This window comes from Hyperoodon ampullatus (genome assembly GCF_949752795.1).
Source record: "Hyperoodon ampullatus genome assembly, chromosome: 16".
In the NCBI taxonomy this organism is placed as follows: Eukaryota; Metazoa; Chordata; class Mammalia; order Artiodactyla; family Ziphiidae; genus Hyperoodon; species Hyperoodon ampullatus.
Genome location: NC_136929.1, coordinates 4142717 through 4170241, shown reverse-complemented (window position 1 = coordinate 4170241; position 27525 = coordinate 4142717). Strand labels below are relative to the sequence as shown.

General features: G+C 39.9%; 1 protein-coding gene across 1 annotated transcript in view; it reads left to right on the top strand.

Annotated features, from left to right (window-relative positions):
* MYO16 (myosin XVI) overlaps positions 1 to 27525 on the top strand; it is a gene marked incomplete at both ends in the record, with an annotated part of 485888 nt that overhangs the window by 327494 nt on the left and 130869 nt on the right. Inside the window, 4 exons of the mRNA XM_079722050.1 lie at positions 15528 to 15603; positions 20214 to 20389; positions 23093 to 23173; positions 23422 to 23627. Coding sequence (XP_079578176.1) covers positions 15528 to 15603; positions 20214 to 20389; positions 23093 to 23173; positions 23422 to 23627 — 539 coding nt within the window. The remainder of the gene's footprint in view (positions 1 to 15527; positions 15604 to 20213; positions 20390 to 23092; positions 23174 to 23421; positions 23628 to 27525) is intronic.

Sequence of the window (27525 nt, the reverse complement as noted above, 5' to 3'; positions counted from 1 at the left end):
ATAGATTCTATGTAATTTGTGGCAATATGTCAAGGCATATGCCATTCTAATCATCAGATGTAACTTTGTATACTTAAATTTTGAGCTATTGCATTTTCAAGGAAAGCAGCACATTCTGCATTTTATAAATCAGGAGATGTGGCAAAGAGCTAATTGGCTTAAAATCAGCAGGCAGGGTCTATTTTGGACAGTAGGATGAGCAATCCTGAATAGCGCTTTGATGATCAAGTTGATCCCAGAGGAGATCTCAATGGCCTTGGGGTTCGTGGGTTTGTTCGTAGTCTCCTCTTGTCCAGATGGACGTCTTAGAGAGTTCTTATCATCACTTGCCCCTCCATGCCTGGTTTACCTAGTTTTGTTTGTAAAAACATGCCATATCTCATAGGAAGGACGATCGTTACTGCTGGTGATGATATTGGCATCCAGCTTCCCGCCCCCAGAGACCCGCACATCTGACTGTTCTGCTCTGACTGTGAGACCCTGCCATGCTTCTGAATCTCATTTGGAGAAGAGGCTCAGAAGTCCTTTTAGAAATGTTTAAGCAACATTATTTAAATTATAGCTGAAGTTCTTCCCTAAACACATTTGAATTTTTCATTACTCATAGGAGCGTGGTGTATTTTCCAATCTCCATTACAGAAATATTTTAAAGTAAATGGGATGAGGCTGTGCATGAAATATTAACAGGGTCTCACTAATGAGCATGAATTTGAATTAAAGAAGCTTTTAATTGTGTTTTTTTTTTATCGTTGTTATTTGTTTTAGCAAATTTTAAACCTTATATAGGGTTACCTGTTTTAGGAATTGCTCTTAAGCTTCTTTTAGTGATTTAAATGATGGATAAGCATTAAATCCAGAAGTGTGTCTAATTTTATTGGCTTTTAAAGTTAAGAATCTTGAAGGAAAGAAGACTTAGGATTTGGCAAAAGACGTTGGCTCTTAGGAAAGTTGAATTTCCATGAAGGTGATTCCTAAACTCCAATAAGAAGTAGTATTTTGAAGTTCCTACATTTTAACGTGAGAAAAGGAAATTGATTAAGAGATAGTAAAGCAATCTGAAGTAATAAAAGTTAAATCATGAAAACAGAGGTCAAGATTAATAGCTATAAAATATATGACACTTACATATTTGACCTTCTTTGGTGTCTGATCGTAAGGTCTTTGTCTGAAGCTTGTTTATTATGATCATTTCTTTTTTGGCATGAAGTGATTCTTTTGGGATCTCACATAAGTGTCCCATTGTATGACTGGCCTTGATGATTTATACGAATCATGCTCGTGGTGTTGCTCTTACCTAAGGTGACGTGCCTGTGTTTTAGCCTTCTTCTGTTTCCAAACCCATAAGTATCGTAGTGGATGGAATGGTGCCTGCCCCACACAAAAGACAGGTCCTCGGGCTCATGCCTAGAACCTATGACTGGCATCTTATTTGGGAAAAGGCTCTTTGCATATGTAATTAAGTCAAGGATCTTGAGACAAGAAGGTCTTCCTGGATTATCTGTTGAGCTCTAAGCCCAGTGACAAGTATCCTTATAAGAGGGGGGCCGAGGGAGATTTGAGAGAGAGAAAAGCAAGTGGAGACCAGAGTGATGCTGCCACAGGCCAAAGAAGGCCGGGAGCCACGAGAAGCTTGAAGAAGCCCAGAAGGAGGGCAGGGATGCCGGATTCCAGAGTGGTTGCTGGTTACAGCAGCCCCAGGAAGCTATGCACGTGTTCATTGGGTCAGTGTTTACAGATTAGAAAAGCAGTGAGGAATTTTAACTCGTAGCATTGTAGGTTTTTTTTTCTTTTAACACATTTGATCCATTTGAAAATGACTCCTGCATTTCTCCATCTCTATTTTTGCTCACATGGTTTCCTCACCTGTAATGCCCCTTTCCTCTTTCTTTCCAGATCATACCCATCTTCCCAAGGCCAAGTTCTTGGCCTGATCCAAATTTCCCTCCTCTGTCTCTCCCCTCATCAATAAGCACACCTGATGCTTACCTAGCAGTGTTCAGTTTACAGAGTGCCTGGGAAACATTTTCACCACAACCTTCCTTGTAAATATTACCGTGTCAGTTTTCCAGTGAAGTAAGCCTTGGTGGAGTTTAGTGGTTCACCAGATATTATACAGTTATGTGTGAGTCTCCTGGGGGCACCGCACCATTACGAAGTCCCCCATCCAGCATGGCTTAAAACTGTAAAAACATATCCTCTCTCACAGTTCTGGTGGCCAGAGTCTAAAATTAAGTGTCCACAGCTTGGGTCCCTCTGCAGGCTCCGAGAGAAATCTGTTCGAAGCCTCTCTTCCAGCTTCTGGGCTTGCCAGCAGTTGGTGTTCCTTGGTTTGTAGACACAGCACCCAGGTCTCTGTCTCTATCTTCAAAAGGTTTTCTCTCTGCGTGTGTGTGTCTTTGTGTCCCTTTCTCTTCTTTAAGGACACCAGTCATTGGATTTAGGGTCCCCTCCCATCCAGTAGCACCTTGTCTTAACTAATTACCTCCACAAAGGTCTTATTTCCATAAAAGGGCACATTCTGTGGTTCTGGGTGGGCATGAATTTTGGGGGCACACCATTCAACCCACTACAGACCAGTAGGTCACAATACGGTGTCTCAGATTTCTCACCCCCCCAACCCCCATATCTTTCTCTCTCCACCATGGTATGTGCTGACATCTTAGTGTTTTTTATCTCAGTCATGAAATCTATGTTGTGTAACAGAGAAGATGCACTAGGGCACTTGGGGCTCCATTGCTGTGACTTTGAGGGGTACAGTGACCCTCAGCTAACATACCCATGGGGTTTGTAATTAAGGGGAATATACTTATGAACCTCGTAAACTTGTTCTGAAGGGTAAGTGGTGGGCAAGCAATCAGTTCAGGTACAACTGTTTTGAGACGTTGTGTCAAAGATGCGAGTCCTATTTCCCCAACAACTGCTGAAGGTCTTTCCATGCAGGAATACCACCATATTTGGCAAAATTTTAAACTCGTCAATCACAAGTATAGAAGTCCTGAAAATATTCTGGAAATCACCTAATCAACTGGCTGTATTGAGAATATTAGAGGCCCAACTGACTTTCTCAAATTGAATCATTGGTAAATGTCCTTGATTAGTTAAGAAAGATATTTGTTAATTCTTGTATGTTATAAATGTGCTCACATTGCATAAATAAATGTTTTATAAATGTGTTAGAATATTTATTTTTATTTATCATGATGTTATTAATAGCGCTTTAGCAGATGATAAGGAATATGTAACCACCAAAGTGATAGTATGGTATTTTCTTGTCCTTCCTATCACACTTGAAAGACTTCAGTGCAAGGTAAGTGCAGGAAATTGAGATTGTCTCGATCTATGGAAACTATAATATTAAAAGAAAAAATATTTAGATAAATGTTTCACCTTATGTTAATGTGACATTCTGTTTTTCACTGACTATACAGGTGGTTTTTGTGATGGGTAACGCGCCTTGATTAAAGAGAATTTTTGTAAAAAATTATATTCTTTACCATTTAGCTTTATGACTAATATTTTAATCAAGCATACAGGTGTGTGAAATTTTACTGCAGATTTTTAAAGGTCCTTTCAATATCATTTTCCTTAAGAAAATTGAAGCTCTCTCTGCAATTTACATACATATTCCAAGATGTAATTTACAACAGAAGGAAAATGTATAGCCCATCATATAATGTGCTCGTGGGTGTGTCTTTATGTGGATGGAGTTTGCTTGTATTCATCAAGATTCCTTTTCCATCCTCCTAAATCACATCCTGGTGAGGAGGATAAAGTCCTAGTCCCAGACTGTAGACCCTGATCATTATCACCATGTCACTGATTTCCACAAGCCTTTCTGGGAACCCAATTACTAAAACATTGCTGATAGCAGTGATGTGTGGAAAAGACTGATTTGTGGCCAGTCTATAAAATACCTGAATTTTTTTTCCCTTCTCCTTGAAAAGGATCTATCCCTATTGTGGAATAAATTAAGTTTGAAATATGTCAGTTGAGATTTATGGTGTTGCCCAGACATCTGAGAAGCAGAGATCTCTATCTCATTGAGGCTGCAGTACATTCTAGGTGACAGAGGGAAGAAAGCCGACCTCTTTGCCCTCAGACGTATTTACGTAACGTGTATGTTGGTGCAACCGTGGTCCCTTCAATTTCCCTGTGTCACCTGTGTCAGGAACACCTTCTGTAGCTTGTCTCCTGGCCTTCACCTCCAGAGATTGGCGGGGGACACAGTGTTCCCAAGAAGACTCTGAAAGTGAACCTTTAAATCAGCGGGAAAAGGAGATGAACTCATCAATAAGGAAGTTTCCATTTATTTCCCTTTTTCTTTTCTCCAGGCAGAATCCCCAGACATAACAATGAAACCTGTCTGGTCCAAGCCAAACTGATACTATTAAAGGTTATTTGACAAAGATATTTTGACCCACACAAAGAGAGCTTAATTTACATCTGTATTTGTTCACCTCTTGGGCAAACTTTTAGAAGAATAAAAATTAACTCCCCCAGGCCCCTTGTGCTCCATTTCTTCCATCAATTTCACCTTTGGCATAAATACACTTTTGTAGACTTGATAAATGTTTCCTTATCCAGAGTTTTATTAGGAAGAGAAAATGCAGGCTCTTATTTAGGGAATCTTACCGTTTTTTTCAAAGATTTAACTGGTTCTTTTATCTTCATGGGCTGACAGACATTTATAAATAGGGACCTTTAGATTTCCTAGAATATTGATATCTTATTGTTAGTTGATTGGTATTTTTTCTCCTTAAAAGGAACCAGTGAAGCATGTTCATAAATTTCACTTGTGGTAATTTTAATTCAATGCCCATATCCAGAATCTAGATATCTAGATAAGGACTCTTAACAGTAACACTATGTGCTTCTAATAACTTTCTCTGTTGATTAGTATTTATCAACTTAAAGTGAATCAGAATGAGAGCAAGCAAAACTATTAGATGGAATCACTTAATGGAAAAGTAAAAAATAGAAGCCTCTGCTTATAAATATTGATGCAAGAGAGAGATCAATTTACCACTACACATGAAATCCAGACATTTTTCAGCAGACCTCAGATAGAAAGCTGAAACCAGGCATGAAAAATTATCAGACTCATTTATATGTACTGAAAACGATCTTATTTCTTTTGCTAAAATCCAATCATTACACACATTCTGATGTGCTATAGTGAACTCAAGAGTCTATCTCAAAAGTTGCCCATTTTTATCAGCTGTTAATCCCACCTCTTTCCTAGGGATTATATTTTGCATCATGTAAATAACATGGTGGAGAAGGGGGTTATGAATTTGACTGATGAGTGAATTTACTTCCACTCTAAATATTGATGATTCCTGGGAGAGTATTTTATGTCTCTTTCTAGGAGTTTATATGCTCTCATGATTCAGTTTCGTAGATGACATGGCTCCCATGTCTCTCCAGTCTGTTTCTCTGTGGGCTTCACACCTACAGGTCTACTTTTTAGTGTCTCTGCTTGTGTGACATCATCATGTTAACAGATCCAGTGGCTAACTAAACTAAATTCCCAAACACTCTCTCAGCTGACTTCAAAAAAGTAAATAAAACTGATTTGCCATATTTGTCCCGCTTTTCAACTCATGGTAAAATCAGAAACCCAGTTAATTACCAAATACAAGCTACTCTCTCCCCACTTACCCTTAGAATCCAAATAGCCCTCATTTTTATTCCAGCACCCGAGGTCACATCACCTCCCCATCTTGGGTCCCTTCAACAGTCTCCTAACACTAACTGATGGAAGAAATGCAAATTATGAATAAAGGGATGAATGAATATCTTTACTTAAAGGCATATGAACTGCTTTTATTTCATTTATCTTCTTGTTTCCCTGGTGACACTGTCCAGAATTAAATGTGATTATTCTGATTCGACTTGTTAATAATAGTCCTGAAACAGTGGCGGTGATGCCTGCTTTCTTTTCCATATTTTTACCTCCCAGTTTACCTCCTTTGGTAGAAGAATAAACTCTGATTTCTCTTTTAAAAATCAGATCTTCCAGATCGTTTTAACACTCTTGGACAATGTCCCAGCACTTAGGGAGACACTGGGAATGGGTGATCGACCCGTTCCTGTTCTTCGTGTACCTGGTAGTTGAATATGCACAACCCGGGAGATGTAATCAGGATTCGATTTTTATTTTGGGTTCACACCACTTTTTAAAATATATTCAGCTGGGACAACCCTTCCTTTTAACCAGAAAAAAACCCAGGCAGCTCCAGCGATATTTCTGGTCTCTTCTAAGTAATAGAAAGTCCTTTATTTGCTTTCATTGGTGCTCACGGACTCAACTCAGAGACGAGGAAATTCTGGTCCTGTATAGTGATCAGAACCACAAACTTTAGCTGACAGTCCAGTCCCGTCAAGCCTCAGCCACACAGGAGACACTGTACCGTTGCCCGGAGCATCCTGTTTTCTGTTTATTCTTATGCTGGGTCCTCTCATTTCATCGCAATATGGCTTCACGCACACAACTCCTTTCGATGTTTAGGGCTGATGCTGGCTTGGGTGCTTCCATGTGTCCCTGAGATGCTCCCCTGGGGGGGGCTTTGAGGCCCTTCCCATGCCCTTGGTGATGCTGTTCCCCCCTCCTCCCTAGCTGGCTGCTCCCCTGGGGCCCTTGTTTCTGATGTTCACCCACAGATGCTCTCCACCGGACCCCACTCCTCTCAGCCTCACAGATAGCCTCTTGGGCAGGATGTAGCCCAACTTGGGATTGTGGACCAGATGAGGACACTTCATCACACCCTTTGTAGTTCATCAAAAAACGTAATATGTCCTGCTCTCCACTTTCTGGAGCTGACACACAGCGGCCCTTCCTCCTGCAGCAGGGCTGTCCCTCCCCTCACATGCACCCCATCCTCCTGCCCGTTTCTGACTTTGTGTTACTTAGTGGGGGTCGATCACCCGTTCCCAGTGTCTCCTTAAGTGCTGGGACATTGTCCAAGTGTATGAGGGCGTTCCATGAAGTCTCCTCCCTCTTGGTTTAGGTGCTGGGGGAAGAAACTGTGTAAAAGTATTTATGGCCCTATTTGCCTGCTGTATAAAGCAATCACTGCTGTGCCCTCAAATTGGTTTGAGAGCAATAGATCCATAGACCCATAGATAGACAGAGATGTCCAAGTCAAATACCGTACTTAGAGAAATATGTACACACACACACATATAAAGGAAATATCAGTGCTGCCAGAAGCACACGTAAGCCATCCATGCTGTAGTCTAGGATGTCCTGAAATGCCTCAATTATCACTGAGGGTAGCTTCATTAGAGGAAGTTGAACTTTTAGCACTTAACCACATGGAAATACAGATTTCCACATCGGAACTACATTAATTAGGTGATACTATAATTAGCAATTCAGTTTGTCCTTTACATTTTGCCTTGCAAGGTAGAGTGTCCACTCTGGAAAAGGCTCTCATTCTAATGCAGTGTTTTATATGTTACTCTGGGTAACGTCTCAGCCCAGTAGCAGAAGGAAGGACAAAGAAGACGCAGGAAGTCTAGGTAGCGAATCCCTAAGTGATGCCACAAAAGGCCCTCCTAAGAATTCTCCGCCCTTGTTTTCCCACTCAGGTGGTTTCCTGTTGGCTTCCTGATTCTGGCCTGAAAGGAGCATTGGTTGTGACATTTCCGTTCCTAGCCTACAGTGCCATGCTCTATTTGTTTCCATTTCTTTTTCTCTAACCTGCGAGACCTCGCTGCAGGTATGCTGAGACCCCCCCTGCCCTGCTCGCTGCATGTGGTTCATTTCACGGGCTGCGATGCTATCTCCTTGCAGCCTCAGGCTTCTCAGAACGAGTAGTTTTTATCGCTCTGTGTGCATCCATCCGTTGGCTCTTCTAGGACTGCCTTGCTCCCTTGGCTTTCCGTCATACCTTCAAGAGCTTCATTATCTCTCGTCAGGTGTTCTGAACTGTGATGAGCACGGTATCTCTCCTTGTCCTGTTGAGCTGCAGAGCAGGTAGAAGCAGCTGAGCTGTCAGCACCAAGACAGGAATAGACAGGGCGAGAAATTGGGGCTGGTGGAGGTCAGCCGGGGTCTAGCCTGAAAAAGAAACTGCTCCAAATTTTCAAGCAGAAGAAAAGGAGGACAGGGATTAGGTCCCACAGGAAAAGTTGAGACAGATGGGAGACGATGAGGTGACCTGGAGACGTGTGAAGCAGCTGCCTCCTCTGAGGCTGGAGATGGGAAGGAAGAAGACTGTTCTACGGGGAGTGGAGCTGAGGGCAGCTGGTGGGAGCACGGCCGACTGGCACACCTTCCTTGACCTCGCATTGCCCTCCTCCTGTGTGCCAGCGCCTGGAGCGGGGCTGAGACCACAGACGTTAGGATGTTGGACCCCAGCTCGGGCAGACCCCATGCTTGCCTTATCCAGGTGGAGTAAGCCAACTGCTCTCGCTTTAATGCAGGGAATTAAAATCAGAGGTGGTGGATGGAGCCATTTCCCTGGACCTCACTCACACTTGCACTTCAGTTTCCTTGGAGCTGAGCCAAACCTGAGCTTGACAGCCTCCAGTTGGGAAGACAATGCATGTGGTTTGGCCTTTTGTAACTTTTCTTTGTGGACCCAGGAGACGAAGTATCTTGATGGATTGTGAGTCACACCCATGGTGAAAGTTTTATAACCCCCGTTTTTATATACAGCAAACATAATTTTTCTTTTAATTGTATGTATTGCAGTGCCGGAGGGTTACAGCGAGTACATCCAGAAAGGGAGCGCGTGGCCGCGGCTCTCTAGCTTACACCCTGCTCACTCGGCACCCTCACCAAAGCATTTAGATGCGTGTGCTAACTGCTGAAACGTGAGGAAAATGCTAAATTTCCTTGGGAGCCATTTTATCGAATGGAATCATTCCAAAGGAAATCTTTGACTACATGACAATTTCCTTTAAGATTTGTATGGACCTGTATGCATATAAATTTCTCTGTTACATGCATGAGGGATGCTGTCACTTATAGCATGAATCCTTAAGAGGAAACAAACAAACAAATAAACCTGAGTTTCAATTATGTAAAGACAGAGGGGGCAATAGAGCATTTATCCTGGCCTCTATCTTTTGTGACTTTCAGGTTTTGTCTCCTTTCATCCCCCAAACAATAAACCGGCAGGAAAAGGAGGGGTGGGGCTGCGAACAGAGGAGCTGTCCTGAGTGACCTGGAAAAGCCCATGCCTGAAACCTGCTCCTGCCGTTCCAGCAATGCCCGCTATGTCCCTCCCGAGTGGCACAGCTGAGGCAGGACAGGCCTTATCTGTCGCCCTGGCATCACAGACTCACAGAGCTAGGGGGATTCCTAGGGTACATTGAGTTTTTCTCCTTGCTGTTTTCCCATTCATACAGATTCCTCTGTCCACTTAACTAGGCTCTGAGGCTCACTGCCCTTTGAATCACCAGGAGCCCAATGGGGTGGCCTTTTCCCACTCAGTGTTGTAGCATTCGTGGCTTCTATGCAACCTTAGTGCCTCTCCAGGCCAGTGGTCCCCGTGAGGTCCGGAGGCTGACGCTAGGTGGCTGGTGAGTGTAATGTGCTTTTACTCTTCCAGGGAGATGGGCTTTATTCGGAAGCAATTGCTTTGTAAAGTAATAAATGAATTTTCACTGATGGCATTACAGCTACAGGATGATAGCGTCCTTTTCGGATGGCAGCTCATTTAGCAGCCTCATGGTTAGGTGGCGTAGCTGACTCTGTGAGTCCTTCTCGGGGCGGTAATGTAAAAATATTCTGGAACAGGGGTGAGAGGAAGGTACGGGTGAGCGTTAGAGCAGATATGGGGGTTGCTGATTAGAAAACTGTAGGTACTATGCAAAGCTAGGACTAACATACTTTTTCATGCATCTTCAAAATCATCCAGAGAGAGAGAGAGAGGTTGACATTGCCATCCATGTTCTGGAGATGAGAAATCAGGAAGGCTCAGTACCTTGATGTCCTTACCTACCAGGCACCAGGACTGGTTGAAGCTGGAGCCCAAAGGCAGCTGTCATGCAAGGCTGGTCCTCTTTCCAATACAGCTTGATGCCTCCTACCTAGATGTGGACCTTGAGAAGTAGACTCGTCTTTGGCAGCTGGTGAAGCTGGAAAGACTTTTCTAAAAAGAAAGGGGAGCACCTGGAAATAGTCCATATGTCAAAGGATTGTATTCAGTGAGGTGGACATCTTTCTGTAGAAAGTGAGGATCTACCAAGGATTTGACACGAGCGATCATGGAGTTAGATTTTTGGTTTTCTATTCACGTCTTCTTCTGAAAATTAACTTTTAGTCCTCGTGTTAACTTAGGACTAAAAGGAAGTGTGTGCGTTATCACCATCCAGATTATATATATATTTTAACCGTGGCCAGCTCGTTTGCTATAATTGTCTTAAGTGAAAATAAAACCCAAAATCTTTTAGTTACCTTTATTAATAAAATGACAGTGCGCCTTTTTAGAATGTGCAGTTTTGAAATGCTTAGGCACCGTTCAGATTTCAGTATTGTGCGAAGTTTCTGCATTTGTCTTGTGCCACCACCTCCTTGCTGGAGGGAGGGGATGATGTCAGAGGAGTGAGGGGAGGTCAGGACTCTCGCCACTGCCCAGAGGTAACCCACCGCAGGTGCCCTCTCCCCACGCCCACTTAGGAAGCAGTAAAGAGGCACGTCGACCCCTTCCACCTGCTCACCCTGCAGCCAGGGAAGTGTGCCTGGAGACCCAGTGGAGACCCAGAGCTCCTGCCCACCCAGCGGCAATGAGAATCCCCCGTTCTTTTGTGTCAGAGGAGGTTGAGCGGGGACCCCGAATTCTCCACTTGACAGTAATGAGGCTATGCCTCTCTTCCCCTGCTGAGTGCTCTCAGAGGAGGTCAGCTAACCAGAAGGTTAAGTGGGAAACTTCAACGTCCTCTTCTCAATTGATAGAACAGCTTTGTGGGAAATCAGAAAGGATGTAGAAGAACTCAACACCATCAACCAATGGGATCTGCTCATTTATAGATGTGTAAACCAAGAAAAGCAGTATACTCATTCTTTTCAAGTCCATGCTTCAAGGAAGACTATATTCTGGGCCATAAACCAAACCTAAAATTCCAAAGGATTGAAATTATACAGACTGGGGCTTTCCTATCACAATGGACTCAAACTCAAAATCAAGAAGAGAAAAATAACAGGAAAATCTCCAAATACCTGGAAACTAAAAAATACCCTTCTAAACAATCCATAAATCAAAAATGAAGTTTCAAGGGAATTCAAAAATATGTTGAACTGAATGAAAATGAAAATACAACATATCAGACTTTTGAGACAGACCTACAACAGTGCCTAGAGGAAAATTTATAGCACTACATACACATATTAGAAAAGAGGAAAGTCTCAAGTCAGTAATCCAAGCTTCCACCTCAACAACCTAGAAGAAGGAAAGTAAAATAAACCCAGAACAAGCAAACGAAAGGCAATCCAAGAGCAAACCGAGAGCAAAATGCGTGGAATTTTTTTAAAAATAGAGAAAATCAATGAAACAAAGAGTTGGTTTTCTTAAAATAACCATAAAAATGACAAACCTCTAGTAAGGAATGACAAAGAGAAAAGACACAAATTGCTGATATCAGGAATAAAACAGGAAATATGAATATAGACCCTGCAGTCAACAAAAAGATCAAAAGGGAATAAATACTACAAACAACCATCACATATAAATTTGATGACTTAGATGAACTGGACCAGTTCCTCACAAAACACAAATGACCTCAATTCACCACATATGAAATAGAGTCCCGAGTCTTCCCTGCACTGATGTCAATATCCTGCTGGTGATGGTTTTGTCCGATGTTATCATTGGCCGGAATGGGGTAAAGGGTCCACCGGCTCTATCGGTGTTATTTCTTACAACTGTGAATCTATAATTATCTCAGAATTAAAAGTTTAAGAAGTATTTAAAGGGGATGGGAGCAGGTTATCTATGGACATAATAAACGGGCATGAGTGGATATCATTTATTTCGATTTTCTAGTTGCCTTTGACAAGGCCAATACCAAACTTTATTGGATTGAGGAAATCATCATGGTTAAATGACCAAGTCTGGAAACAGATGGTATTTTACCCTTAAAAAGAAAAAATAAACCCATCTCAGATGTATGTGCACACATATGTGTGTTGTGTGCATGTATTTCTCAGCTCATCCCCTGAAAAGTCCTAGAAACCCTGACTAGCTTGATAATACTATGCTATTGTGCACCTCTAGATCTCTAATTTCAATTTTCCTATAAAATATGAAAGGGCTCCTTGAGGAAATATTTGATTCCAGATTTGGGACCAGGAAAAAAAAAACATGATATGGAACCATGTGTTAGCATTCCACTAATGCCAAGTTTATGTAACATAGTCGTTAGCATTATTGTATTAATTATGATAAAATAAGCTATCTTGGGGGGTAATGTCTAATACTTCTGTTGAGCTGTCAACTCAAATCCTGTCAGTACTGTAATCATCCATGTCTTAGGAATAGGCTCAGAAGCTCTTAAACTTGGAATGCCTTTGCAGAATATTAATTTAACACATGAAGAAAGACTCAAAGAGCTAAAGCAGTTTTCCCATTGTCACAAAATAATTAAGCTCACCTGCTTCAAGACTCATTAATTTTATATGAAGTAAAAACTTTTGCCCAACTCCATGCTTCCTACAAGCATCAAACTGCCCTTCTTGAGTGTTTGCACTTGTATGGATTTTGTTAAGTATCTTTTCCACGTAACTTCTCCAGCTGGTGTCTCCAACTGGGAGGTTTTGAACTTTAGTTTTAATGGGAGACCTTTAGCTTTTTGTCTAACTATCCAAGTACAACCAGGATTCCATTCATGAGGACTTCCCAGAGCACATGATCTTGTGATAATGAAAGACTCATCGACATAATCTTAAATAAAAAGGGGCAGCACGATGTTATGCTATATGTGGTCACAATATAACGAAACCTTTTTGTTCATTTCACCAAATAGTAAATGAATCTGCCCAGTGGACAAAGCATTTTGCTTGTTGCTGCAGAGACAGAGCTGAGCAATCCATAGTCACTCCCTCAAGGTACAGGAGGAAGGCCCATCACAAAGCAAGGCATGACAGGAGCAAAGACAGGCAAGGAATGTATTTAGAAAAAATCAGGTAGTCCAACTGTGTGTGTGTGTGTGTGTGTGTGTGTGTGTGTGTGTGTTTACTTCAGAATCATCAGATGCCCGTGAAAAGAAGAGGTTAGAACTATAGATTGGAACCATACAGAGTAGGACCCTACATTGCAGGATCAGCTCTGGGACATTAAATAACCTGCCAAAGTCCATATAGACGCAGAGCAGCTTAGCTGGGTGTCTGTGGTCTCTGGGCACTGCTGTCTCTAATACAGGAAGACATGCAGAAGCCAAACTCCAGGTTAAGGTTTCTCAACCCCAATCCGATGGTCATTGGGCGCCAGCTACTTCTTCACTGTGGAGCTGTCCAGGGCACTGTAGGATGCTTGTAGCATCCCTGTCCTTCCAACCCTTCCATTGTGACAAACACAAAAGACTCCAGGCACTGAAAATGTCACCATCATCCCTGGTTGAGAACCACTGCTCTAGATGATGTAAAAATTGTTTATATTCAACAATGTCTAATATGTAACATGATATATAGCTTGCATTTTAATATTGGCAAGCCATGTTCTGGCCTAGGGGCAAACTGGATAATTAGATAATGATTGAGAAGTATCTTAAAGTTGTTTAGTTGTTTGCCTCTTAGCTCAAGCAGTCTTCTGATCCAAATTCATGTTGGAAACTCTGGGAATCTGGAGGGTATCTTGGGATTTCTGTGCCATTTAGGCTCTTGTGGCAGCAAAGAATAAAATCTCAGCAAGGCTTTATTGTAAGGATGATACAGTTAGGTATTGAAACTTGAAAACCCGGTAGGAACCAAGACTCACTAGGGTCATCTGGCCTTTTTCTAGCTTCCTCTCACTGGCCACTCAGCCTCTTTCTCGTGGATTCTTTCTGTCTAGTTCCATCTTGCTGCCAATGAGACAATCTCCTCTGGGCCATCCAGTTAAAATTCCCGAAGGAGTCGGGTGATTATCACCTTCACTGGTCTAACCACCCACACTCCCTCATGGTGATGCAGAGCAAAGAGACATCACTGACCAGCTGCCCTCCTTGGGGTCAGTCCTGGTCTGGAGCTCACACTTGGCTGAGGCTGAGAGAGACAATAAAACCATGTCTCTCTTCAAAAATCAAGTCTCCCAGACCAGATGGGAATACCAGCAAAACCAGACAATAAAGTCATTTAAATATGTTCGTAAGTAAACTGTGACAGAAAAAAAAAAAAAACTGTTCTTTGAATAATCCAGAATTAATTGTTTTCTGAGTTTTCTTTGTTTTAAGGACTTCAGATTTTATTCACTGCTTAAATGATCCAAAGGAACGCTTTTTTTTTTACTGAAGTATAGTTAATTTACAATGTTGTGTTAGTTTCAAGTGTACAGCAAAGTGATTCAGTTACACATACATACGTATATATGTACACATCTGTTCAATATCTATTCTTTTTCATATTCTTTTCCATTATACGTTATTACAAGATATTGAGTATAGTTTTCTGTGCTCTACAGTAGGTCCTTGTTGTTTAGTATTTTCTATATAGTAGTGTGTATCTGTTAATCACAAACTCCTGATTTATTTCTTCCCCCTGCCCCCACCCCCGCTATCCACTTTGGTGACCATAAGTTTGTTTTCTACATCTGTGAGTCTATTTCTTTTGTAAATAAGTTCATTTGCTATCATTTTTTTAGATTCCACATATAAGTGACATCATATAATATTTGTCTTTCTCTGACTTACTTCACTCAATATGAGAATCTCTAGGTCCATCCATGTTGCTGCAAATGGCATTATTTAATTCATTTTTATGGCTGAGTAGTATTCCACTGTGTATATATATATATATATATATACCACATCACTTTTATCCATTCACCTGTCAGTGGACATTCAGGTTGCTTCCATATCTTGGCTCTTGTAAATAGTGCTGCTGTGAGCATTGCATGTATCTTTTGGAATTAGAGTTTTCTCTGGATATATGCCGAGGAGTGGGATTGCAGGATCATATGGTAGCTCTATTTTAAGTTTTTTAATAAAGACAGCACTCCATTTTTCAAACTGATGCCTCATTTCCTTCCCTTCCAAGGTGTCATGAAGTCTTCCTGCTTGGTTTAGAGAGTTTTATGAGCAGGAGAGGGTTTTTCAGAATAAACATGCTATGATGGCTGTGAGTCAGCACCCCTTTCTCCTAAACTCGCAGTTGGAGGAGGGCTCCGGCGATCAGAACAGAGGAGGCGTTTCTGCCTCCATGTGCAGAAGGAGAGCCTGGGAATGGGAGCTTTGAACTTGCCTGGAGCGAGAACTCTAAGACCTGAAGACACTGCTCTTAGGAATAATTTAAAACTGCCTCTGCGTCAAGTTATTCTTTAAAGGAAATTACTTTCATGGTCATGTTTAACCATTAGTAATTATGCCACTTTCTTTTATTACAGGTAATGTATGAAATTGTTGGAGCAATTGAAAAAAATAAAGACTCCCTTTCACAGAATCTTCTATTTGTAATGAAAAGTAAGTTTTCCCCGTACGGTTAAAATGCCACACATACTTTATGTCTCTGTCTCTGAACATGGTCCTATAAAAGATGCCACAAGCTAAGGCTAATTGAACTATCTTTTGTGTTCTAATGCCCAGAATAATAAGGAATGGATCTTGCCATGCTACACACTGGTTACAATTTAATTTGGAGTCTAGTAGAAACCATAATTTAACTAAGCTTTTAGCAGATAGAAATATAAAACACCTTTACCAGTTTGGCGTGTGAATGTAAAGAAGCTCTTGTGTGAAGACTGATGAAGGTGCATATGGCTTCCACAGTTATTTAGGCTACAGCAGGATGATTTTCATTACTTAAGATGACTCTGGAGCACATCTGAGGGTGGTATTTTATTCTTGTGTACTTTCAGCTATAAAAAACTAATGCTTACAAAGTAAAATGAGGGTACAAATTGATATATACATACACACATGCATATATGTATATATCCATATAAATTTATAGGTGACATCTACTTAGTGAACCTTAGTACTTTATATACATATCTCTATACATATATCTATAATTCTATACTATATGTAAAATGATGTACTGGGTTTATATGTGGAATAATTATATATATATATCTATATTTACATATACATCTATAAATTTACATATATTTATAGTTCTATCTCCTCTAGTAACTATTTTCTTAATAGCAGTTCTGCAGTGATTCACATTTTCTTAATAACCTCTTCAGCGAATTAAAATGTATCATCCTTGTGCTTTAAGTTGCTCTAAGTGAGATGGAGCCATTTATCATTCCTGGGAAAAGAAGCATATCATAACCTTTCATGAAATAGTTGGATGCCTTTGAGCTGGAAATAAGACACCCATATCACTTCCGGATGGAGGAATATATTTACCTTAAATCAAATAGTAGAGTTGCAGTATATTGCTTTTCATGGGGAATGACTCTGCTTGCCTCTCAGAATGTATGGTTATTGAGTTCTCTTAAAGGCTGAAACTAATGATAAAAACATGGACTTGGAATAATACTGTGTAAAAAGAAAGAAGTGAGATAATTGATCTTCTTGATTATCACTGGAAATATCTTCTAGTTTTCAAATATTTGGACTTTCATTCATAACATACTTAAAATTTTATAACATACATAAAATCCATGTATTTTATGAAGAACTAATATACAGCATGTTTTCAAAGTTGGCACTAGGCCTCCTTTTTTTTGTATTTCATGGTGACAGAATATGTATTTAGAAAGAAAACATGATGGCTTCAGATATTGCAATTCTGCTTATCTTAACAGAGCCCCTATATCTTAAAGTCATTCTTTTGTGTATGCTTGCTAACAAGTGCCAAGAGAAAAGAAGCAAATCTTATTTTATTCTAAATATTTTAGACTATACATACATCTGAACAAGAGGACAAAATTTGCAATGTGCCCTTCTATGTTCATATAAGAGGTGCGAAGCATTTTCTGCAGAGGGCTAGAGAATAAATATTTCAGGCTTTGCGAGCCATAAGTTCACTGTTGCAACTACTCAACTCTGTTATTATAATGAGGAAGCAACCATAGACAATACAGGTGGATGTGACTGTATTTCAATAAAACTTTATTTACAAAAACAGGCAATGTGCTGGATTTGGCCCACAGGCCACAGTTGCTCACCCGTTCTATCACACAAGCAAAGATGCATGGTTGTGATAGTATTTTATGAATCTATGGAATGTTTTGACACTGAAAATAGTTATTAAAAGCAAGCGTAATTTATAGATAATAGGAATAATTCCTGTTTCCAGGTACCTTGCTGAGTACTCTGCTTACAGAATCTGATTCAATTCTCATATTATGCAAAAGCTCCCAGGTGAGGAAGGGTGCAGGATATCTACAAATCCAGCTGTGTCTGTGACACCCCTGACCAGTTCAGACAGGGAGCTGGGTGGCACAGCTCACACAGACAGTGCCCTCGTTGATGCCCAAGATGAGAAATCAAGTCCACTTGACTCAGAAAGAAGCAAGTAAAGTCCAGATTCTTAAGTCTACTTATAAGTAAAGGAGATCTTACTATTTATTGTCAATGATGCTGTTGGCATTTCTGCATACCTGCTTATAGACTGTGGGCACCTCAGTTAGCTCAGCCCATTTTACAGGCAGAAAGGCGCCCAGTGCGTTGTGTCTAGAGCCCAGAGAGGGATGCTTCCCATTGCAAAGTGTATACAGGGTGACATGAAGAAAAATGCCTGCAGCAAGTGACTCCTAGAAATAGGGAAGGGAGGCCAAAGCTGTCTCTTTGCTAGGGACTTCCTTCTCAGACTCTAGGTGACAACACGATGGCCGAATTTCTCTTTTTAATGTGCCGAGGAACCTGCTCTCACCTCCCACTGGCTCAGCTTATGGGCCAGGCTCTACTGTTAGGGCTGAGGCCTGATGGCACCTCCATCATAGGGTGACACTACCCCTGCTTTACCTTCATGCAGCCTGGGTGTGTGATCCAGAGAAAGGACAGAAACAGGTCAGTTACATGTTTTGGTTCATAGTTATGTCTAGTGTTTATAGATGTAGTAAAGCCTTTTTCCCCAGTTATGGGAGTATCAAGTTGCACTATTTATCTGTGGTTCCATCCATCCACAGACTAGCTAGAAATATAAATTATATTTTTAATTAAGTTAAATAGGCCATGGTATTATATGTTTATTGTTTCACTGTTTGTTTTGAAATGATTTCAAACTTAAAGTCACAAAATTAGTACAAGGAACTCCCGTATGCTCTTTTCCCAGATTGACTTTTTTCATTTCCTTTCTCCTTTTCTCTCTTCCTCTCTCCTTCCTTCCATCTCCGTGTGTGTGTGCGTGTGTATGTACGCACACTCTCTGAGCCACTGGAGAATGGCCAAAAATGTCTTTGTGCCTAAATACTTTGGTCCCTATCCTAAGACCAAGGACATGATCGTAGATATCCTCAGTAAATTATCAGACTATTAAACATTGATATGATACCAATATCTAATTCAGAGTTTATGTAACACTTTACCAATTATCCCACTAATGTCTTTCATAATGATTTTTCCCCCAATTCAGGACTATTTGCTGAGTTTACTTGCCATTTCTTGTTAGTCTTCTTTAATCTGTGACATTTCCTCAGCTTTCCTTTTTCTTCATGACATTAATATTTTAAGAAGTGGAAGCCCAGTTTTGTCATTATTTTGATACTAAAATTGCCCAAGACTTGGCCAGTGAGAACCCCTTCAAGCTAGTTCCTATGTCCTTTTGACAGGTTCTCATGTCTTTTGGGACACTTTCTTACATTCTGGCTTTCCAAAGTGTTCTAGGATCTTCTAGCTTGCCTCAGATCCAGAATTGGCCACTTATCCAAGAAGACTTGATTTATTTTGGAAGTGAATGATGTTAAGAATCACTAAGAAATGGGGGCAGGGTGAGCTCATTGCTACTGGGGTGTCATTGCTTTTAGACCCTTTCAGAACTAGAAAGTTTAAGATATAGGCATAGATTTTACATATATATGTGTGTGTGTATATATAGATATAGATATAGATAGATATATTGCTGTATATTATTGTGATACCTATAATTTCCATCCAACACCACAGGGCTCCTTTTTGCCTTCCTGCAATCCATAATTGTATCTCCCTTCTCTGACCCTCCTCCTAGCTCCCTATTTGTTTATTCATATAGCGACTTTTCACTGAAGGCACTGCTAATATATTAGCTGGGCAAACAAAATAATCTGAGTGCAGAAATGGTGGAAACTAAACCACTTTGCTCCTAAACGCTGCCAGCTGTCCGATGGGCTAAGACTGATCCTGAATGATTTATGCATGCTACATCACACTTTAATCTTGCAGGAATCCACAGAGGAGGTAATCGGGTGGTTATTTCGCAGAAAAGGAAATTAAGGCTTAAAAACTGTCTACATACAGATAGAAGTAACCCAAGAAACATGCCTTCTAGATCCTTAACTGTCACAGACATGGTTTTCACTTTGCTATTCAAATGTGTCCGTCCATTCATGAGCCCATTTCTCCCTGAGGTGTCAAGAAAGACATATGGACCCAGAATTACTAGAATTTTTATAACCTAACATCTAATATATCAACTTGCTTTCACCTTTCCAGCTTAACTGGATCAGAAAAAGAGGCACTTTTCCCCCTAACAGCTGAGACAGCCGAATGAGACAGGGGCTCTTCCTGGGGACGTGTGTCCCTGGCAGTTATTTTCCTGGACTGGAGAGCTGCTGACCAAAACCATTTCATGACTTGATCAAGTGCACTGAGGCCCCTTAGGTCTGAGCAGGTCCGATCCGGTTCTGGCTGTTAGGAGAGCAGTAAGTGCCACTCAATTCAAGAGCAAGGGATTCAGGGCTCAGGTGGGGGACAGGAGAGCATGGGATCTGGACCAAGGGCCAAAAAGGTCAGAATTCATCACACAGCGTGATGAGTTAGTGGGGAAAATAAAAAAGAGGCTAAAGGAAAGGTAGACTCCTAAATTCCCTCCCCGCTCAGAATGTTTTAGTGGTTAGAACGCTCGGATGACGTGTGAGCTTAATGCTTGCGTGAATTACGATTTTAATGCCGCTTACAATATTCATTTATTTATTTCCTAGCTAGTGAAAATGTCATGATCAATCATTTGTTCCAGTCGAAACTGTCACCAACAGGAGCCCTCGTACCTTCCTCTCCTTCTTTTAAATTCAGAGGACATAAATCTGCCTGGCTCAGTAAGAAAATGACAGCTTCTTCAATGATTGGAGAAAACAGGAATTATCTAGAACTTAGTAAGGTAGGAGTTTTTATGATTCGTGTCTGGTTGTTTTGAAGTTTGCTTATTAGCACATTTGCTTCTTCTTTTAAAGAAAAAAAAGCACAGTCCTCAATGCTAATGGAAATAAATTGATATTTTAATTGAAAAAATTAAAGGAAAGACTGCTTACCTAAAGTACAACCCTCTGAGAGAGGACAGTTATAAGAAAGTGCAGTGGAGTGAAAATCTGATAGCAAATAGAGTATCAGTCATTTTATTTGTTGTCTGTGCAGCATCCTTTTTACGTCTCATCTCCGTGACTGTCTTTTTGATGAATGGGAGGTAACTTCAGAGACAGTAGGATTAAAGGGAATAAACTTAGCTACCTTATTCTGTTGATATTAATCACTTCAGAGGCTTTAGGTCTCTAAACAATAAATTGTAGTTTCTCATATAGACATAGTGTATTTTTCAGGTCCTAGAGTGTTTTCACTGTGTTTTGTAGATTTTTAATTTATTTCGGCATTATACTAATTTTTTATTGGGGTATAGTTGCTTTACCATGTTGTGTTAGATTCTGGTGTACAACGAAGTGAATCAGCTGTATGTATACATAGATCCCCTCCCTCTTGGACCTCCCTCCCCCACCATCCCACCCCTCTAGGTCACCACAGAGCACCGAGCTGAGCTCCCTGTGCTATACCCCAGGTCTCCACTAGCTATCTGTTTTACACATGGTGGTGTATTTATGTCAAACTTAATCTCCCAGTTTATCCAACCCCACCCCCACTGCCCTGTGTCCACACATCCCTTCTCTACGTCTGCGTCTGTATTCCTGCCCCGCAAATAGTTTCATCTGTACTATTTAATGGGTATTTGTCCCACACCAGCGTGGTTGTACTTACAACCTAAAGATTCTGACGATTTGTAAAACAGAACCAAAAATTCAGTGAAGGGTTGTTTCAAACTGAAATGTTTTAAGTTTATGAATTCAGTGCCCAGTTGTAGCCCAGTTTGTTTTGCTTGCCTTTACAAAAACTCTTAAAAAATGAGAAATATGGTTGGGAAGGTGTCCAGTACAATCAATCTTAGAAATTCAGTAATTGTAGCTTGCTGAAATGCATTTTAACTTACCAATTAAAATAAAAGCATACTTAAAATCAACTGTATTATAGAAGAATGGCAGAAATGTGTGTAGCATATTAGAAATGTGTGTGTGTGTGTGTGTGCTCCTGAGTGTGTGTGTGTGTGTGTGTGTTTAGCCATTAGACCCTAGATTTAAGGATCCTTTGATATAGTTGTTCCAGAACTGGACCATCACAGGAATTCAATCTCATTGCATATAAAATGGCAACTTTTACATACAAAGGACAAAGTGTTCCCCTTGTAAAAGCTCAATCTCTACTCCTGGTGGTTTCGCTGAAACTTCTGGCCCTTCCTTTCTCAATCATCCTGGAAATCATGAGCAAGAAATCGCCACACACCTCCAAACTGTAATTTTTAACCTTAATTATTAAACATTACCAGTCATAGATGCCATTAGTCTTTTCCCTGAAGGACTGCAAAAGCGAGATAATTCACAGCAGTTCCTCCACCCAGAAAGGGAAGTTGAGTGTTCAATTTCAAGGGACGAAGATTTATTTATTATGATTTTTCCTTAAGTGTTCCATTCCTCTCTTCCCTCTGAGGGTCCTCACCCCTGCACACCCATCCCTGTGACCAGCACCCTTCAACTGAGCATCACGTTTGGCTTTGTGTTTGTAGAAAACAAGTTGATCTCAGACCAATCACTTCGTTTTCCATTCCCTTGTCAGTTACAATTGATCTTTTCAGCTTGACAGTTCATCTGAACGGAAGGAAATGAGCTATTGCCATGATAGCAATAGCACCATATTGACAAGAATGTTTCATCAAATTTTTTGTTCTATCGAGACCTTTTATTTTAAGATAAATGATTTTGGATCGATAGATCTGTTGGTCTCAGTCTGTATGATTTTGTGAAATGTAATAGTACATTAGTGGCTGAGGTTTCTTTTAACCCCTGGTGGGATTTAATTAATTACTTTCTGCCCTTTCTTTCTTCACCCACTGGCTTCATTTTCACTGACTTATCTGCATTATCATTTAATCTTTGCTACGTATGAATTATTTTCTTTTAAGAGCTATATATAACTCCTTATCGAAGAAAACAGTCTACTGTCATTTTTCACAGGCAAGTAATTTACTAACCCCTTTTAGTCATTAAAAAAAAAAAGAAAAAGAAAAGGAAGGGAAAGAAAAAATGAGTAGGACACTGATTATAGTTAAACTTATGGAACAAACCAGTGATTGTTAAAACATCAAATCTTTGTAATGTAAAATATCAATAGTACCCTTTTACCCCAGAGTATGCTACATTTCATGATAACATGCACAATTAGTAATACAATCAGGATACCAGGGTGAGTTTATTGTACCACCAAGCAAGTCAACATCTGTCTATTCTCAAATTAAAGTAGATGCAGGTTAGTGACAGCCATGGACTTGAAAGGCTACAGAAATGGTTATTTTACATGTAGTTGCCCATTTTTCTAGCTCATAGTACCATTACAGAAAATCATTTGGCACTGATTTTTATAGTCTGTTTTAAATCTACATCTGCCTGTAAGTGAATTTATATGAATCAGAGGGTTAATTTTTTCCCTCTAAACTGGAATTTAGTAAAATAAACCCGCTCACCCTTTCCTTTTGTTTTCATTACAGTTATTAAAAAAGAAAGGAAATTCTACATTTCTTCAAAGACTAGAACGGGGAGGCCCGGCTACCATTGCATCTCAACTCAGGGTTAGTGAAGTTTTCAGATTTCAATAACTTCCATTTTGATTATATCAGCTGTAGAGGGTTTGCGTGTAGTTTTCCTCCATTTTCAGCACTTAAGGACCTTCAAAAAAGTAAGCACACACACAAAGCAAGTGAAAGCATAATAAATAAGAATCATGGATTGAAGATAAAGATTTTTATTTAAAAATTGCTTTACCTTGTCAGTCGGTGTCTTCTTTGGGGAATCAGTTGTGCTTTACTTCTCTCCTTAGAAAACTCTGACGGATATTACTGGAAAACTTCAGAAGTGCACTCCACACTTTATTCATTGCATCAAGCCCAATAACTCGAGGCTGCCAGATACTTTTGATAATTTTTACGTGTCTGCTCAGCTGCAATACATTGGGGTCCTGGAGATGGTGAAGATCATCCGACATGGATACCCAGTCCGCCTTTCCTTCTCGGATTTCCTGTCAAGGTAGGTTTTGCTCTTGTGCCCACTGTTCCCAGGAACATGTTGATAATATTGTAGCGTGGATCTTCTGTTTTCTTTTCTGGCATTTCTTTTATTATTCATATTCTTTTATCCTGAGCAGACAAAATACTCTGGGAAGCAATGAAATACACTGACAAAGCTTATATAAAAAGTTACTGGGCTTCCCTGGTGGTGCAGTGGTTGAGAGTCCGCCTGCTGATGCAGGGGACACGGGTTCATACCCCAGTCCGGGAAGATCCCACGTGCCATGGAGTGGCTGGGCCCGTGAGCCATGGCCGCTGAGCCTGCGGGTCCGGAGCCTGTGCTCTGCAACAGGAGAGGCCACAATAGTGAGAGGCCCGCGTACCGCAAAAAAAAAAAAAAGAAAAAAATGTGACTAAACTTTACTGCAGACCCGATAGTTTGGAAACAATTTTCATGTTCCCTTAAATTTAGGTTTCCTTGGATTTAAACATTTATAAAGTTGTTGCTTATAATATTGACATAAAAATTATAATTTAATATAAGAAACTAAGTATGTGATTATTTTCTCCTTTTATATGTATGAACAAATTTTTTTTAGGTCAAGTGTTGGCAAACTGCATTCATGGGCAAATCCAGCCCACTACCTATTTTTTGTAAATAAAATTTTATTGGAATACAGGCAGTGAAAATAATGAGGATATCTGTTTTCAAGCAATCAAACAATAAAAGGGAGGATGGGCAAAAAGGAAACAAGAAACTATTTGATAATCTTATATAAAAACATGAAATTTAAAAATAACATTGACATAAAATAATATCAGTATTACAAGTATAAAATCTAGCATTTATGGTTAAAAACTAACTGTACAAATAGTATGGAAAAATCTGTTTGGCAAACCATTCACCTAAAAAAAAGAGATTTTAAGATTTTGTTGACCAGAAGTTCCATTTGAGCCACTGGTTTGAAGAAGTTGCTAAATTCAAGCAAAGCAATCAACCAAAAAACTAAAATCACCAAGTTGGAAATAATCAGAACAAAGGGTATAATATTTAAACTGTGACTAAAATTCTATGATTAATTTGTATCACATTTGTTTTTCCAGAGGATAGAAGTAGCATCTGCTTGTTGTATATTTTGGTAAATTTCACAAAAACACAAATAAGAAAATCAACATCATATGAGCCATTCATTCTCAAAGAGCTGACAGACTATTCAGAAGGGAGGAGATAAAATCCACCACATTTCAGTGTAAAGTATCTGGAGAATGAATATGTTTAACCTGCAGAGTGTATAGTGTAGATAGACAAGATAATTGTGTTTAAAAACTTAAAAGATGCTAATTCATGAGCTAATAGACACACTGTCTACTATTTATAGGGAAGAACTGCAAAGTTGGGCATTACACAGGGATACATTAAGAATTAATATGTGCTGAATATGAGAATTCATTTTGCTTTTGTTGGGGAGGGATGATGGTGTCACATCACTGCTTATTGTACATTAAGAGGTATCTGGTAGGGACAGCTCTGATCTGCCTCTTTCTGTTCCCTCAGTGGACGTCCATTTATAGTCTCCAGAAATGTTTGGTCTGTTAATGAGTATATATTTCTTACACTTTACAGTTTAAATATTAAAAGTCAGCCTTCCCACCCCTTTAAGTCCAAGTGGTCTTTGAATCAATGAGTTTAAAACCTGCCCATAAACAAGTTTAAAGTAATAGATTCCCACATTTACCCCAGACCTTCTGAATGACAATCAACAGAGAGTGGGGTCCAAGGACCCCCTGGTTTGTCTGATGGGGAGGGGTGTGGTGCTGTTATCTGCTGGCATCATATGGTCTCAGTGGGTCACCAGCCTTGATAAACTGTAGTTCACTCAGCAGCACTGACTTCCTTCCCAAGCCATGCTGAGAATCATGGTTCTGCAATGTTAGTGTCCATCATAGGCTTGTTAAAATACAGACTCCTGGGCAGCAGCCCCAGAGTTCCTGGTTCAGTAGGTCTAGGTGAGGTCTGTGATTTAGCATTTTTAGCGAGTTCCCAGGTGATGCTGATGTTGCTGGTGCGTGGACAACCTTTTGAGAACTACTGCCCTAGAACATCTACTCACTTGGAGTTTACCTCTTTGTTTGGTTTCATTTTTCCCCAGACAAGGGTTGGAAGTAGGTGAATGCCTTGATAATCAAAGGGAACTTGTTGAGGATGCAAAATCTCAGGCATTTACTGATTTACTGAATTAAAATTTGCAAATTTGTTGAGATTTCCAAGTGATCTGGATGCACTTGAAGTTTCAGAAGCACTGTGAATGGATTCCTGCACTGGATATTAAATAGGATTAATCTCATCCTATGAATATTTTTTAAAGTGCATTCAATGCATTTTCTGCTGTTTATTTTGTAAGAATGTCTTCGACTCATGGAATCAAAGAAGCTTGGCATTAAAGTGTCCCTCAGAGTTTCTCTAGTATAATCTTTAGTAGCTGCATGGATCTTTCTTACAGCTACTCCAACAGGCAGTCACTTGAATTGTCCTATTTTCCCAGAAAAGGGTGGAGAACATGGCTGTGTGTGTACATGTGTGTACATGTGTGTACACGTGTGTGTACATGTGTGTATGTTCCCAATATTATATATCATAATAATTAGAAAATCATTTTACCTTTGTTATTTGTATTTGTCTAGTTTGACATATATACATATATACCTACCAGAATTCCTTATCTCTATTACAATAGTATATGTAATGATTATCTTTTAAAATTAAGTACAGTCTTCCATATATATGCATTTCTTGCTTTACTCTGACTTATAGGCAGAGACCATGTCTTATTCAGTTACAATACCTGTGCGTTTGGGTTTTAGTCAATGTTTTAGGAATGAAGCTGGCATTGGAGATTAATAGCTGTTCAGTGTAAAGTAATGTTTTTCCAAAGCAGAGACGATAGCTGCACTATGTTTGTTGAAAAGAATAGTGGGGATGGGAAATGATACTTTTTGGTAAATCTCTGCTTTTTTTTAACTAGCCCCTTATGTAAAAGGAGATGTGATTTCAATTTATCATCTTTATTTGTAATTGCACATTAGTAGAAATGGAATTATTAATGTACTTCAGTGAGAATTTGTCACTGTCTCTCTTACATAAAGGATGCCTATCTGGAATATTATCACAAAAACACTGATCTGTAGAGAGATTATCAGTTTCTACAGAACTTGAATAAAACATAATCCACACATTGTCACATCAACAAGTAACGTATTTATTCAGAAAGCTCATCAGAACCTTGAAATTCCCCCAGGCAATCAAGTATCGTTGTATAAACAAAGCCTCGAGGTGCAATTTAATAGAAGTTTTTGGTTGCCAAAATATCAGATAACAGTTCCTATGTAAAACATTTCTATTTGTATCACCTTATCTTAACTGTTAGAGAATAAAAACCAATCAAACCAATTACTTTGTTTGGTTTACAAAGAGGAATATGGTTACCACAAAAATGCTGGACAAAGAAGAAAAACATGTCCAGTTTTGAAACCAGCACCTACTCATCTCAACAGCATTTATTGCTTCTGAAACCCAACATGACAGTAAATGTGGATAACGGACATTTCTGCAGAATCTGTAGGTGGACGTGATGGTATTGCAAATTCACTTCCTGGTATCCTGGCTTTAATAACTGTCCATCAGTCTGAGTCTTCCTAATCAAAACTGGACAATTGTGTGTGTCGAGAAATCCTATTTTGATTAAAGGAGAAGCATGCTTGTTGAATTTTTTCCCTAAGAGCATCAATAGTTTCTGAATGGGGTAGGAAAAATACTAGTTCCTATCTCCATGGCAAGAAACCTCACAAGTTTGGGTATATGAGGAAGAAGGAAAGGAACAATAGAAGTAAATCATTATGTGCAAATCATGATACATAAT